At 33.1% G+C, this 17,068-nt stretch overlaps 1 protein-coding gene across 1 annotated transcript; it reads left to right on the top strand.

The window, feature by feature from the left end:
• Positions 1-7,250: 7,250 nt before the first annotated feature.
• On the top strand, positions 7,251-14,745 carry LOC128871754 (uncharacterized). Its single transcript, XM_054113806.1, has 4 exons — positions 7,251-7,335; positions 7,396-7,523; positions 7,601-7,666; positions 14,698-14,745. Exons 1-4 carry the CDS (start codon positions 7,272-7,274, stop codon positions 14,743-14,745), a joined length of 306 nt encoding a protein of 101 aa, XP_053969781.1. The 5' UTR covers positions 7,251-7,271.
• Positions 14,746-17,068: the final 2,323 nt, after the last annotated feature.

Raw genomic sequence — 17,068 nt, 5'->3', positions numbered from 1 at the left:
AAAGCCTGCATATGCCAAATTCCGTGTTGTAATGTTTGTATTTATTAAACGTAGCTTCAACCGATTCAATCGTTAGGGAGAATATTTCGAGAAAAATACAGTATGTCACAAAATCGGTTTTGAATACTTTTCACAAATTTTGCTTTCGTATACATTCATTGTGGTTACCCTCGTATGTATGCGCAATATATAAATTCTTATTCGGCTTCTTATAAGTATACTACATGTGCCCGAGAGTGTGTGAATGTGTGTGATTTTCAGACTGGTGGCGCTGAGTTGTTGAGTGCCGTCATTTTGCGCCGCATAATTTCGGTGAAAATTAGTACCAATGATCGATGATGTCAATTTTAGATAAATATTTACAAAATTATCTACTGCGGCAAGAGCGCAACAACAACAAGGATGGAGAGCATACAAGTGTGGTATGTACTTGTATAATATTCGAATGTGCGCTTGGGCTAAATATGGAATTTGAAATAATATAATGAGAACTATTTTCGTTTGATCAATGGAAATAAAGGAAGGCTTGTTTTTTGCATATTTTGGAGTAAAACGGATCACACATGCATGTAATAAATATACACATATGTATGTATATTGGTTACCTATTTTCGATCGAAAATCGTGATTTAACAGCTGTCATCTACTACGAAAATGAAGAGCTTTTTCGGTAATGGTTCGAAATTTCTTTCTTTCGAACTGATGTGATGTGAATTGGTCATTAAGATCATACAACTTCACGCCGTATTATGAGTGAGAAAATCCACTCAAAAGTGGCAAAAATATGTACCTATCCATTGGTAACTTTTAATGAAACTTCGCATAAGGCATTATTGAAGGCGCTGATTACGAATCCGAATTTATTTACAATAGTTTTTAAAAATTCAAAATAGTGGCGACTTTTAAAATCAATCATCCGATTGTAACCTAATCCCATGTCGAGGGGTCGTTCGTGTCCGACCAATTCGTTGAGAAATCGTGAATTTTTATGAAACTACTGCACCGTGCATGTTTCAGTTCTTCTTATAGGGCGTGTGTATATGGCTAGATGGAGGACTCAGTTTGGCACGTGGAAGCAGCACTTGCAGTTAAACGCAGTTGGGTTGCTTAACTTCGAATATTTGTTCATGCAAGCTGTCAGAAGAGCTATCAGAAAATAAATTAAGTGAGCTTGCCGTTTTAGAGGGCGGAATATATAATTCCTAGCACAATATAAAAAAAAAAATTAAATTTAAAAAAAAAAAAGTTTCAAAACAATAAAATAAAAAAAATAAAAAAAGTAAAAATAAAACAAAATTAAAAAAAAAAATTAAAAAACAAAAAAAAAACTTTAATTAAAAAAATAAAAAAGTTACAGAAAAATAAAATTAAAAAAATAAAAAAAGTTACAAAAACATACAATAAAAGAAATTAAACAAAATTAAAAAAAGAAAACAAAACAAACTTAAAAAAAAGAATAAAACATATTAAAAAAAAATAAAACAAAACAAAATTAAGGTATAAATAAAACAAAATTAAAAGTTATACAAATAAGAAAAATTAAAAAAGTGTTTAAATAAAAAATGTTAGCTTTAATTAAAAAAAAACTGTTATTTATATTAATATATCAATAAAAAAAGAAGAAATAAAAAAAGAAGAAATAAAAAAAGTACAAAATAAAAAGTAAAAATAAAACAAAATTATAAAAAAATTAAAAACAAAAAAAAAACATTTAAATAAATAAAAAAATTTAAAAACTAAAGAATTCATTTTTTTATTTAGAACAAATAGAATAAGTATCGAATACGAAAAATTAAACAATAAAAATAAATTAAAAAAATAAAAGCAAAAAATACCAAAAAAAAGCTTATTACAACAATAATAAAAAGTGATCCAAAAATAAAATATTACTGCAACCTATACTGAAAACTACATTTGCTATAGACGTTACAAGACAAGCAAAATTGGTCCTTTCGAATGCAGTTTATCTCGCATCTGCAAAAAGTCCAGTATACCTTAGTTTTAGCTTTCATTTGCATGCAAGTTATATTCGTGAAATAGTTTTTGGGAATTTTAGATACCTTAATAGAACAGATCTATGCGAAAACATATTCCAAATTATCTATCAGCAGGTTTTTAGACAAGTACCAGGTGGCGCAAAATTAATCATCCAATTTGAAAATCTTTATTTTGACCCATTCGCGCGCTCAATTGCTTGTCCTTCTGTAAACTGCAGCTGTTTAATTAACAGTTGTCAAATATGATTGACGTATGACGTCTAAATTAAAATTATAGATCTTCCGATAGGATGATTCATTTTGCGCCACCTTATACGATGTCTCAGTGTTGATTTTGAATTTGAAAGATTTTATACCGGGTGACTTCTTATCTGTTTACTAAAGCGAAAACTGTTTTTTCGCACAAATTGTGTATTAAAAAAATTACGTCTTTTTGTAGAGAGTGCTATGATTCTTGCTGTTGTTGATTTTGTAGCAGCATAAACATTCCCCTTACATACACGGGAATGATGCTGAAGTGACAGTCCTTAGCCCGATATGTAACGCCGGGTCACTCCGATTGCGTACAGCCGACCGTCGCGACGCGTCGTGGGAGCGTGGTATGATTCTTAATTGGAACTGCTGCTGAGAGTTGATGTTAGTGATTTGAGAAGTTATTATTATTATTATTTATTAAAATTTTGTTCTATTGAAGTTGTATAAATTCTCAGCTTAAACTCTAATTGATCTCAAAAGTAAATCTTTATTCAGAAGCGACAAAGTCTGTAGCGTTCCGCTTGATGTAGCCGTCTTCAAATCTAAACCTAAAATACAAAATGAATTGTGGTGTGACAAACCCAAGGACGGCGTGTACAGTAGTGTCACATATCAGCACCCTAGCATCAGAATTACGTATGCCATTATGGACTGCGTAGCTGCTTTCAGAGACTGCAAGTCGGAACATGACGATAACAGTATACACCGCGACGTAGCTAAAAACGCAACAACAGCGTTCATAAACAAAATATTTAACATAAAACAACGAATTCGTGATCTGGATATTTACTTAAAAAATATCTCTAGTGAAATACTTGTATTGGACTAGTAAATTCAACTGCTTCAACTGCCAATCAATATTTCAGCCGAGTAGCCAACTACTAGTGCATATATTATAGAATCAGCAAAAAAAAAAAAAACTAAATTATGGCAGGTTAATGTTAATTATATTGCCAAAGCTCATTAAAGAAAATTAGTAGTTATGAACTACACAAAAAGAAAAAGGAAGTCTGAGGCAAAGGTGCTTACGCATGCGGACTGTTAAGTTTTTATACCGACGTACAGCTCATAGGCATATATCCAGCAATACTCTTGCATACATATCCACACAAATACACACACATATATACGCATGAGCATAACGCACACCACGCACTCCACTTGAAAGCCATCAATCAAGTACACTCGAGGGGGTGCCGCGGGGTGTCGAAATTGGTTAGAGCACAAGCACTTCATTGCGCTGCCTAGCGACAGATCTTGTACACAGCTGCTAATTAACGCATAATTTAGCGCTTTTTATTGCGGTAAGCGAATACGAGAACCAATGAAAATGCGAAACGGAGTGGAAATCTTTTGTTTGTACTTTTAGTTAAAAATAATATCAGTATGTATGTATATACTTCAATGCTAGCACTCACAATTTGGACGGCTAAAATACTTTACTGCCTCTACCCCACTTATTTTTCGTTTTTTTGTTTTTTGTGCGAATTAAAGTTTAAGTTGAAGTACAAGGCGAAGTATAAAGGAAATATGGAAATAAAAATGTGAGCCATAATTTGAAGGTTGCAACTGGCAACTCATTTCCATTGTCATTACCAATGCCATTACCAGCGATCAAGTAAACACCACACCCAAATCCAAGCTGATGCCACATGTGTGCATTTCAACATACATACATATGAGTACGTATGTATATAGAGGGTGCCCCATTTAGAGGTTGAACTAAAAAATTATTTACTTTGACAGCTACGATGCCCTTTCTGAGGAGCCAAAAATTTAATTCGCAGTTAGACAATTACAAGCTCGGAGATAACCCTATTTCTAAAGTAGTAGGTATTTAGCATAAAATCTCTACAGTGCCAGATGGCTTCGTTCATACTGGCAATCGAATGCAGAACTATATAGTATATTAAATGAGCTGGCTAGGCTAAGCGGTGTACCACGAACGTTGTCTGAGTTCCAAGATAGAGAGAAACATTCCTGAAAATTTTGAATAATAATTTTACAATAGATAGACTAATACTACGAGGGCCGTTTGAAAGGTCAGAGAGATAGCACTACTGACGCGTATCTCTTCGAAGAACACACATCAAGTTTCAGGCAAACCGATATATTTCTTTGTTTTTGACAATCGTTTGAACCGAGGAAGTCGAGTGGTTTTCCTTTTCCACCACGACTACGTATCAGCTTACGCCTCACCAGTTGTGATCGGAAAATTCATGAAAATAGAATACCACGTCGTTTCACATCTGCCCTATTGGAAGAATCCTATTATTCGGAAGGGATCAACAAACTCGAACAACGTTGAACGAAGTGCAAAAACTTCGTTCCCAGGACAGTCAGTTCTACGTAACCGGAACGATCCATACTTATAACCGGCTAAGGACTGTCCCTTCAATAGCATTCCCCATACATGATGAGGAATGTTTATGCTGCTGCAACAACAAACACAAGTGCATAAGACTAAAAGGCCACTATGTCAAAAAATAAAAAAGGTTTACTTCAAACAGTTAAGTAGTTTTTATTTCTTCACGGAATTTTAAAACGACCCCCGTATAATAATGCGATAATACATTACAAAATAAAAGTCTTATTGGTATTGGTATTTTTTGTCATAAAACAAAACAATCACTATCGCGCAGCTTGAATTTCTTCGTAATCATTTAGAGAAATCTCGGTTGCGCTGTTTGGGATTCTTCAGCAGTACTTTTTCAATACCCATTGGTATTCCAAAAGGTGTTATTGTTGTTGTAGCAGTTCAGTCGGTCCTGCCAGTGCTGTGTAGTCACCCATCGTAATCGCCTAGCTCATCTAACAGTAGGACCAGGAAACGTGCCGTTTCGACAGGTTGGCTACAGAGGCAGAGGGGTGTTAGGTGAGTGGATTTAAAAGGGCATGTGAATAGGTGATTAGTATCGTGCCGCGTACCTTCACATACTGGACATATATTGAGTATGTCGGAGTCGATTCAGCATAAGTAGGAGTTTAACCTGCTACAATATCCAGGACGTAATTGAGCCAAAGTTATCCGGGTATTACGAGTCAGCTGAAACTCTTCGTCTGCAATGGCTAGTGTTTGATTGGGAGTTTTAGGGAGGTGGTGAGAGTCTCCCGATGAATGCCTTTTAGCGTCTGCATATATACTGTCCGGTCCACTAGTTGCAGTCGTGTTTTGCCCTGGATCTCGTCAGTGTAGTTGAAGAGCTGCTTCCTGATATGTCTGGGTGTCGGCTCAGGCTCTTGCAAATGTTCGCAGGGCGGATTCCTATGGTAACACCCAAGCAAAACTCGCTTGCTGAGCATTTTGATGTGCTCCTTGGTCGGGAGCTGGGAAGCCTCGTTATGAAGGTGTTGCAGGGGAGACATGAGGAGGAATCCCGTGGCCGTCCTGATACAGTAGTATTTTGACTGGTCCGGAACTTTGTTCACGCGATAAAAAAGGATTCAAACGGTTAATGGCACCCGTCGAAGTTGCAGGAACACTGAGGCGGATAGGGAAAGCGTTAGACACTTCCGCTGCGACTAAACGCTAACTTTTTGTGAAAGACTTAGAATCGCAGCTATCCCACCACCTAGGGAATCAAAGGGAAAACTTGAGCCTAAATTAGTAGTATAACACTTCCCCCTACACCGTTACCGAACAGAACCATTCAGAGCGGGAAAAAAATTTAGATAGGAAACTTAAGCTCCTTCGAATAACTGAAAAAAATATCACTAAAAAAATGCATATGTCCTTTATACGAATTTATAGCTTTTAACTTTCAAATGCTAGATGGACCACCCTGTATGTGTATTCCTTTTGTTGTTTTTTGATTTCTTTGTTTTCATTAATTTTTGAAAGGCCAATGGTGTTATTTTTGCGCAGTTAATTCTGCAGACAAGCATAAAAGTCATTTCCGTTTAAAAACATTTTGCCATCTGTGCATTGGGTGAGCATTGCGGCGGGCCGCGCATGCGCGCGCACTTCACATTGCTTTTAATGGCAGACTGTGCCTTATTTCAATGTACGTATGCAGATATTTCATTTTAAATTAACATTTCGTATGGGTTTTCTTAATGTTTTTGTTTTTCTATTTTGCTTCTTGGGCAAGGGAAATTGTTGCTTGAATAACAATAAAAACAGATAAGAAAAAAGAAAAATAAATGACATAAAATTCAAAACAAAGACACAAGCAAATTGTTTACGGTTAACAGTTCGCCCAAACGCGATCAGCATTTTTTGATATACCTCAAGGCGTATGTTGTACAATTCAAATTAGGGCGCTAACCGATTGATGCATATATTTGCATGGATTGAGAGGAGCGCCGGAGGAGCTGGTTTGAGCTGTGTGCACAGGAAATTGGATTGCACATAATTTATGCGAAAACAACAGAAGATTTTTTGAAGAACATTTTTAGAGGTATAGGATTAAAAGTTGAAATAAGAAGTAAAGAAGAATCTAGTCCAAGTAGAACCAAACTTTATATACTTGTAATATACACGTCGTATGTTTAATTATTTCTTGCCTCGATTGAAATGGCAACTTAACTTTCATCTTTCATTTCATGCATTTTTTATATTTTTTTTAATTATAGTGCATAAACACTGATATTTTAAATTAATTCACATACAAAAATACTGAATATAACAGAGATAATATTTATCAATTTACTTCTCATAGGATCAGAGTTTCTCCTGATAAAGAAGAGTTCTTAAGGGGTACTATAATTTTCAAAAAATCGTTTTATTTGATATTTCGAAAGTATACACTCAGAAAAAATTCCCTCCCTAAAATAAAGAAAACCATTCTTTATTTTGAACTCTTCCAAATTCAATAAATTTTATCGGTTTTGAGTATTTTTTCTTTTAAATGACTATAAATGTGTTTGAAACATAAACCCGTAGTCCTCATTTTGATGTTACATTCTTCTTTGTTATTTTTTACTTTAATTACAATTATCTTATCGAATGCTCATTGATTTTACGAACATACGTAGTTGATTGTTTTTTTTCTTCGTGATTATATATTTTGTCGTGCAATGGATGAATTAATAGAAATTTTAATTGAGTTGGAAGGCGAACCGTTTTTGAACGTGTTTATTGGTAAGTTTATGGATATTTTGTTTTGCTCATTCTAGTTATTGCTAATCATTTCAATTATAGAAAGCGGTCTAACTAAGGAATCATTGAAGCTCCTAAAGCCAAGCCATTTGGATACATTGATCGACACATCGCAGTTTGGACCAAGGGTAATTTTTGAGCATAATCTGCTCAATTGGCAAGCGCAACAGGTATTTTGTTATTTTGTGCATATACACACATACAGATATGCATGCAAAAATTCATAATCTTCGTTTTACTTCACTAGGGAATAAAAACACAAGCCATTCACACTGAGGCATGCGCTTTATTGGCAAATGAATATCGTGGTGAGGTAAATGTTTTTTTTATTACTTTTACTTTAGTTATTTATTTATTGTAAATATACATTTCTGTACTTCATATAAGGAATCCTTTGAAGCAATACTCAGTAAGTCGGCGGGTGGATCACAAATCCTGAAATACTATGCGCAAAAAAAGTGTCTCACTCCAAAGTATAGGAAACTTCTAGCTGCAACAGTTGCAAATTATTTTATTTCTGCTGAAGTACATCCAAACCATGCCGACGTGATCAGTAATTGCGTTTGCTATTCCAATTTTAAACTAAATGGCACAAGTTATAAAAAAGACTATATTGTATTTAATTATGATCCAAACTTTGTATCATACCAAGTTCTCGAAATTTTCATTATAAATGAAGAAATATTTTTATTTTGTGAATTTATAAATATCTTAGGGTACACAAATCACTACCTATCTTTTAAAGTAGGCCCTAAGAGCGGACATTTTAGAATTATAAAAGCAGATGAATTAAACTATCCACCAATTCATGTGTATATTGTTAACAATGAAAAACTCTTACGGCCAAAAAAGTTTTTTTAATGAATTTTTCCAGTTTGTGTTTCAAAAATAAAAAAACTAAAACCAAATTTTTTGCATTTTTATTCAATATTTAAAACATTTCATAATCTGAAAATTCAGGTAGATTTTTTAAAATTGAGAAAAAAGCTATTTTTCTTTTAGTAAATTTTTACTAGAAACAAAATAACAGTTTCCCTAATTCCAGCAAATTTTACTCTGAAATGATTAATATTTTTATTTTCTTTTAGCAAAATATTATCTATTTCAAACATAAAATTTATTACAAATATAAAAACAAATTCCTTAAATCGGGAAAGTTTTTCTCGAAAGCATGTAAAAATGTTTTCTTCATTTTGAGAAAATATCAGATACTGAAAAGAGGATGCCTTTTCATAGGCGCCAAATCATTCCCATATTTCCTCATTTCAATAGTCGTTTTAATTTGAACCGAACAAGTTTTTTTCTGAGTGTAGGCTTTTAAGAATATATTGTGAAATTTTTGGAAGGATATTTCCAGTATTTTCGATTCTACAGCCGTTTTAGCAGGTAGAGTCAGATTCGTAAATTCGTCACGCGGCCAAAAAAAGAAAAAACTATTCAACCGAATCGTCCGAAATTTTAATATGTTGTTCACGACAGCAATGGCTATCGCTCGTACTAGAATCATATAATTATTTCAATTATTTCGGTTTTTTTTATTAAAAAACTGAAAAAAACTCCCAATTTGCAGAGTGTCAAATTCAAAACCGCGCCATTTTGTCAAACTTTTTTTGTATTCTAGTACGGGACATAGCTACAGTCATACTGATTAATATTTTTGTTTTGTTTTTGTGTTTCAGATAAATAGAAGAGCCAAAATGGACAACACCGTCCAGGTCCAATTTTGCGGGAGAGTCAACTTCAGCGACAATTTTTTAAATTATTAAAATTAAAAAAAGGAACAAAAACCCATTTTTTTATGTAAAATAAGTTAAATAAAAAGCATAAAAAAATTAAATACCGTTTTTCTTTTTTTTATTGTAAAAAAAATTCCTGAAAACACCCTAAATTGTTAAGCTCTAGACCATCCGGGCCCCTTAAGTAGCACAGTGTATATAACAAAGAATGAGAATATATTCGAACTAAAAAAAAAAACACAAATTGCACAAAAAACAAATCAAGCTACATTTTTCCAACAAATATTACACTGCCCTCCCTCGCACTCCCTCTCAGCCAAAAACTCATTAACGATCAGATACGCTTTCGATAACGAACGAAATCAAAGTCTTCAATATACAAAGATGTAAAACAAAACAAAAACACACAAAAATAAAAAACCAAGCCAAAAAAAAATTTTCTAATAAAAAACAAAATCTCGTAACTCTGAAATGAAATCAAGTCGACAAAAAAAAAAATACAGAATATTCGTACAAACAACTTTCAAGCGGCGGCGAATTCAAGGTCGGGTTTGTACAAATTCGAAGTCGGCCATTCAACTGCGAATTGAAGACAATTTATGGAACACGTTAAGGGTTCAAATGAAAATCATAAGTACGAGCAACCAAAAAACAACAAAAAAAAAACTAAATGTATAAGTATACTTACATATATATACATACATATGTATGTATGTGTGTGTATAAAAAATAAAACGAGTACAAAAGTAGAAACTCCGTAGAGGTAATAAAACTGCGTAACACATAAATGATGCACATTCAACGAAATTTACTTATGGCTGTCTGTTTGATGAAAACCTCATACAAACACACGCACACAGATGTACATATAGTCATTTTTTCAAAGGGGTTCCATGTGAAGACACGCTTGCGCAAGAACTTTGTAGGCCTTTTTAGGTTTCTTTTCGCTATTTTCATCGCTTGTACAGAGCTCAAAGTACATATATACATACATGCATACATATGTACATATGAGAGAACAATGACTAGCGTTTTTTGGTTTTTGTTTTTTATTTACATACATATATTATTTTAATGTTAATTATGATTAAGAAATACGAAAACAGCCAGAAAAATGTACAGTCATCGGCTGTACGTGGACAATGAGACTCAATTACTGGAAAATACTAAGAAGTGTTTTTCATTGCTTTCGTGAGGTACACCAGTGTTCACAGTAATAGCAGAGTGACAATGTTTTCACTATTTACATATTTAATTTTTATTTTACTTTTTACAAAAAAAACAACTGTACCATATAACTTAAAGTTTCAAACTTTACACAACATTAAAAAAATCAAGAAATTTGTGTAAACATTTCAATATTTTTAACCAGAATTTATAAAAAAACACAACAAAAACTATATAACTTAAAGTTCCATACTTTGCACAACAAAAAAAAAAACATCAAGAAATTTGTATAAAAAATTCAATATTTTTATCAGAATTTTTATTTGAAGCAACTCAAAAATCGCATGATTTTTTGCAAAAATTGTCCCTTACATTAAGAGTACTTTGCTTAATTTTTCACAAAATATTAATTGATCACACTGAGGGCGTGTTTTTCAAAAATGACAAAAAAAATTAATTTTTTACAAAAAAATTTTTTACAAAATTACAGAAATTAAATATTTTTACAAAAAAATTTATTTTTTACAAAAAAATTTTCACTAGAAAATATAATCGTTTTTCAAAAAAGTTTTTTTTTAATTATACTTTATCCAGAGTTCTATCAACATTTTTAAAGGTTTTTGATAGAACAAAAATGGGTCGAGGAAGCTAGCACCGCCACAACGTCAAAATCAAAAACTTTTTGTGCCCAATTTATGGGCTATTTATGGGCTAATTTTGGGCCGCGACAAAAATTTTTGGGCTCTTCTCAATCTAAAATCATTGACACTTCAAAGTGGCGGTGCCAGCTGTAAAATAGCCAGCACCGCCACAATGATAACTCGAGAACGGTTGGTCGTAGAAAAATCTCAAGGATATCAGAATTTTGGGCTATTTATGGGCTTTCAAATCCATATAAACAAATTTTTAAAAAGTCACCCTCTCTGCATAAACTGACACCCCCACATGCATATGTCCTGTAAATAATAATGAAAACGACAAACTAAAATTTTTTCACAGCACTATTATCAAAGTTACTTGCTACTCAACACTATTCAGTTGCAAAAAAAAATTTTTATATTTTTTTGTCATTTTTATTCACGCAAGTTGAGGAGGGGGGTGTTAGTGTACACAGAAAGGGTGGTTTTTCTTTGTTTTGTTTGTATGCATTTGAAAGCCCATAAATAGCCCAAAATTTTGATATGCTTGAGATTTTTCTACGACCAACCGTTCTCGAGTTATCATTGTGGCGGTGCTGGCTATTTTACAGCTGGCACCGCCACTTTGAAGTGTCAATGATTCTAGATTGAGAAGAGCCCAAAAATTTTTGTTGCGGCCCAAAATTAGCCCATAAATAGCCCATAAATTGGGCACAAAAAGTTTTTGATTTTGACGTTGTGGCGGTGCTAGCTTCCTCGACCCAACAAAAATTGACAAACACCTACCGAAAGACAAAAATTTAAGGAATAAAAATAATTTTTGTTTAAAATTAACCTTTGCTGTCTGGTTTTTCTGTTCACTAAAATTTATCTTCAACCGAAAATTTTAATTTTTTTTGTCCGAGAAAACCCTTTGCTGTTTGGTTTTTCTGTTCACTAAAATTTATCTTCAACCGAAAATTTTAATTTTTTTTGTCCGAGAAAACCCTTTGCTGTTTGGTTATTCTGTTACTCATAGATTTTTGGTGTAGATCTTCAACAGAAAAAATTTAACAAGTCACTGTTAGTATTACATTGAAAAATTTCAAAGAATCCTCCTCAAATATCTGTGTGCCAAGTCGCAATGACATTCGTTTTCAGTACGCAGACTTGTCAGTTAGGTAAATAGTAATTTCTTTCTCATTCTGCCTTGATGTTGCCTCGTCAAAACAAAAAAAAAATATTTTCAGAAATGAAAATAAGGAAACTTGAAATGTACTTAGATTGAGATCAAACTGGCTGGCCCAGTTTGTATTATTATACTGAGATATGGTTCAATAGATGTGGTTCATGTTGGAAAATAATTTTTTTGTTTTTTTAATTATGTTTATTTGTAAAGATTTCGTACATAAATTGCCTTAATCTAAATAAATAAGATTAATAAATTTAAATTTTTCTCACTTAAAAGCCAAACAAAATTTGTAGGTTCAGGGAATCCTTTTTAAGTAATTTTTTGTTTTCTTTTTGTTTTGCGCTGTGAAAAACCAAATCATATCATAGATCGATAATTATTTTCGAACTCTGAATTTATCCGCAAAATTTCGAAAAACAAATATTTAAAAAAAATAAAAATTAAAAAAAAAAAATATTCTGCAAAAAATTAAAATAAAAAGCATGAAGAAAAACAAAATTATTGATTATTGATATTGCTCAATAAAAGTTAAAAAAAATAGAATATTTGCCTCACTTAAAGCCAAAACAATTTTTTTTAAGTTCAGTCTGTAAGTTTTATTCGAATTTTTTGTTTTATCTTTTGCTTTATGTTGTAAAAAGCCAAATTATATATTATTATCGATTAAGAATCATTTCAAACTCTGATTTTATCCTAAAATAACAAAAATTAAATTAAAAAAATATGAAAAATATAAAAAAAAAATTTTTTTCCCATAAGAATTAAAAATTAAATTTAAAAAATAATAATAAATAATAAATAAAATTTAAAAAGAGCAAAAGAAAAACAAAATTTAAGAAATAAATAACAAAAAAAACTCACGAAAAAAATACAAAAAGAATATTATACATATATAAAATTACTTAAAACAACCGAAGCTTGAAAAACTGTTTAAACAATTTTGCACCATTGAATAAATTTAAAAACTATACATTTTTGATATATATTTTTGTTAGTCTAGAAATAATGCCCAAAATACTGGTCTCTCTTGATATGGAATCGCTGCTCAGCTTTTTCCCACTTCATTTGTTGTGTGTGTTTGTTGTCAGCCAAAGTTTGTTTGCCTTATGTATGTGTTTACTGCGTTTTTATTGCCATAAGAAATGTTAAAAACAAGTGCACAACCTTTTTCATGGTTCTTTATAAAAAGAAGCAGAAGTGAGCACGAAACTTTGTGATTGCTTTTTGCCATTAGCTTTTTGTATTAGAATGGCAAGAAGTTAAAAATACTGTGAAGGATTTAAGTGAGAAAGGTGTAACAATTTCTGCAAAAACGCTACGAGGAAGTCTTATCTACGAGTATATTTAGGGTATTGTATTTAAAATCAAAGTGATGAATAGAAATATAAGGTTTGTTATATGTTTTTAAGTAATATTTGCTGAAAAGGAATTGAGGCCCTATATTCACATATACAGGGTTTGATTGAAAAGTAGTGAGCCTAATTTTTTTAAGCAGTTTTATTAAAACTTTTGGCTTATACAACTAATATTCTTCAAAATAGGACCCTTGAGCGTCAATGCACGCTGGTAGCGGTCCTTCCACTGCAGGGAAAAATTTTTAAACTCATCCGCCGGAAACACGTTCAATTCAGCTGTCACAGTTTTTTGGATCGCCTCGATGGAGTCGAAACGCCTCCCCTTCAGCTTTCTTTTCAGGCGCGGGAACAAGAAGAAGTCCGGAGGGCACAGGTCTGGGCTGTAGGGAGGGTGGGGAAGCACCGGAACCCCCATCTTAGCCAATGCAGAGGTGCAGAGGAAGGCGGTGTGCGCCGGCGCATTGTCGTGATGAAGGGTCTAATTGTTGACGAAGTCGGGCCGAACCCGGACGACGCGGTTTTTCAGCCGAAGGAGCACTTCTTTGTAAAATGCCGCGTTTACAGTGCTTCCTGGAGGTACAAACTCCTTGTGGACGAACCCGGTTCACATTTTCGTCGGTTTGCGTCGTCGAAGGCCTTCCAGATCGCTGTTCGTCTTCGACGTCCTCCCGGCCTTCCTTGAACGACTTGTGCCACCGTTTTACCTGGGCACTGGACAGAGATTGGGCCCCGTAACCCTCCTTGAGTAGCCCAATGGTTTCGGTACTCGTTTTATTTAGCTTTACGCAAAATTTGATCGAGTTACGTTGCTCCAACGATCGCTGCATTTTCGCCACTGCAAAGGCCTGTCACACTTTTAAAACAGCTTTCACGCGCGGAGCGATGTTGACTTCGCCGCTGTTGCCAGCGAACTGGAACCGGTTTCTAGTTGAAGGTCCAACGATCATTTTCCCCCACCAGCCGATTCGGTTGATCGCTTGGCAGACGCTCCGCGCGGGAAGGCTCATTACTTTTCCATCAAACCCTGTATTTTCGGAAAAACTAAAATATTTTTATGCAATTCCTAGTCATAATACTAATTATACGAGATTTTGTTCTCATACTTCGTCTCAATGGACTTCAGAAAGAAACTCGCTCGGCATACGTACGTACGGTATAAAGTAAAATTCAAAGCCAATTTGGAAATTACGTGCAGAGTTTTACAAAATTATTTATGGAAAAATTAACATTCATAATGATCAACACATTTTTGCATTCGTTTGAAATAATTTCCGCAGCATTTGGTCGAGTCCCGTTTCCAGAGCGATTTCTACATTGTGTTCTAAAAAAAATTAACAAAAAAAAAAAAAAAAAGTTTAAATCGCATCTTATGATCGTCGTAGTAAAGCCCAAGGATACCTCCATCCCGCGGTAAGTGGCATGACGATCTTGCTCAATCAACCACTGATTTAGAAAGATCTTCACGGAGTGCACAGCGATAAAATTCATTGTATCAGTTTTTACGTTCTGTTTTAGTTGATCGGTGCATTCCTGTTTGGTTAATCGAAGGCGAAAATTGTGATAAATAATCGCACGATTTAATTAGGGTGTATTTCCATTTTTGCCTTCGATCATATTTAAAGTCATTGCAAAAAAAAATAATCCGACTCACTCAAAAAATTGTTCTGAGTACGTTTACGGTAAAATATGTAAGAGTTGTCAATGGAAATGTCAGTTGTCGCCTTACAACACTAGAAGTGCCCAAGGCCAGATATATAAACAGCAACCCTCGCATTAAGCACAATACAGAAATTCTAAAGTAAGTTCAAAGCAATTAAAAATATTATTGCATACAAATCGTTAACTATTATTGTGTATTACTATATTGCTACTGGATAGCAGAAAGCCTCTGAGACTTTATAAAATGCAAACAAGTAAATATTTGTATAAATTGTCGATGCAGTTGAAGCTAAATATCAACAAGCAACATTTTCTAAAAAAAAAAAACAAGTTCTCTCTTTTTTTAATTTGTGTGTGAAGTAACTACACTGCAGTTCCGACCTTCTTTCTGCTTTCATGTAGTTTTAGGGCCCTAAAACAGTTTAACAATTGTTCGCGTTTTTCGGCAGGCATATCTGGCAGCCCTACACATACTGGTTTAATAATGTATTGAGATATTTAAAAAAAAGCTTAAACTTTGCTCAAATTACTTACGACTCCCGAATTGTTGCTAGGGTATCCCTGAAATTTTAAATATTTTCACACTACTCCGATTCCGCCTGTGGTCAAGAAGTGAACCGATTAAAATACTGGTTGCGTTTTTGATTTCAGAATAGAAATCGCAACAGTCATGGGCCGATCTTTTTTCGATACGAGTGTGTTTTCAGATACACAAATGCAGTCCGATTGACTGAAGAGTTACAGAAAACACAGAATTGGAAAAACAGCAAAGCATTACGTTTTCATTGTCAATTGCCCAAAAATTGGAAAAATACCGGCTGTCATACCACAAAAATGGGCATACATACATATATACTATGCACATATGTATGTGTATTTACCCCCTGTATGTATGTATGTATGTCACTGTGTCGTTTAGTACCACCAAACGGGTTCGCATGCGTGCAATGCCAATTAAGGCAAAATCCGAATAAAAATCTTTCGCTATGAGTTTATTGGTCGCATAAATTTAGAGAAAAACAAAGAAGAATGCACACAAAAAAAAATAACTGAAAAAAGTGTGAATAAAACGTCAAATAATTGCTTGATTGTTTCATTAGTGGTCGCAAAAAGGCGTACAATAAATTTCAATTTTTCTGCAGTTGCTTTGTTTCGACAAGTTTATTCATTTTTTTTATCACAAAAAAAAAAAAAACAAAAACAAAAAGCAACAATTTGAAATTGAAATTGTTGTAATTGTTACTTGCAAAACTGGAATTGTTTAGAGCTGTTGGTGAAAAGTTTCTTCAACTCACAATCTACGATACAAGTACATTAGTCAGCGAACAAATTACTAAGAATATTCTTTCAATAAAATGCGATGCAATATCAACAGCACAAACGAGTTTTTAATTTTTTTTTTTCAGAGTATACCTTCATATTAGGCGGTAAAAAGTTATGTCAAAAAGTGCCTAAGTCGATTTTCGCAAAAATTTAAATAAGAAAAGTACTGAACAAAAACGAAAATGGATTGTTTTACACTATTTTTCAGAGAAGTTTATTCGCATAATTTTATAGGAATAACTCTAGTTGTAAAATTACCTAAAATATTTAAAAAATTATAAAAATACATATGTATGTATATGTATATAAAAAAACAAATTTTCTTAATACATAAAAATATAATTAAAAAACACATAAAAAAATGGATAAAAATACAATAATAAAAACATATTTAAAAAAAATTTTAAAAAATAATAAACAAAAATTTAAAAAATAAAAGAAATAAAAAAATAATAATCATCCAATTTGTTTTTGAATAGCTTTTTTACTAAAAAAAAAGGATTTTTGTCCTTCACCCGCTCCATTGATTGTATGTGTGTATGCGGCAGGTCTCCAGTTAACAAGTATCAAATATGAGTGACCTGCGACGCCATTTTCAAAAATTGCAAATGTTCCGATAGAGTAATTAATTTTAGGCCACCTTTTCCAACCAATTATTCAGCTATA

Source organism: Anastrepha ludens, chromosome 2 (genome assembly GCF_028408465.1).
Source record: "Anastrepha ludens isolate Willacy chromosome 2, idAnaLude1.1, whole genome shotgun sequence".
Lineage (NCBI taxonomy): Eukaryota > Metazoa > Arthropoda > Insecta > Diptera > Tephritidae > Anastrepha > Anastrepha ludens.
Note: the sequence above shows the minus strand (reverse complement) of the source record. Positions and strands in the feature narration are given on the sequence as shown.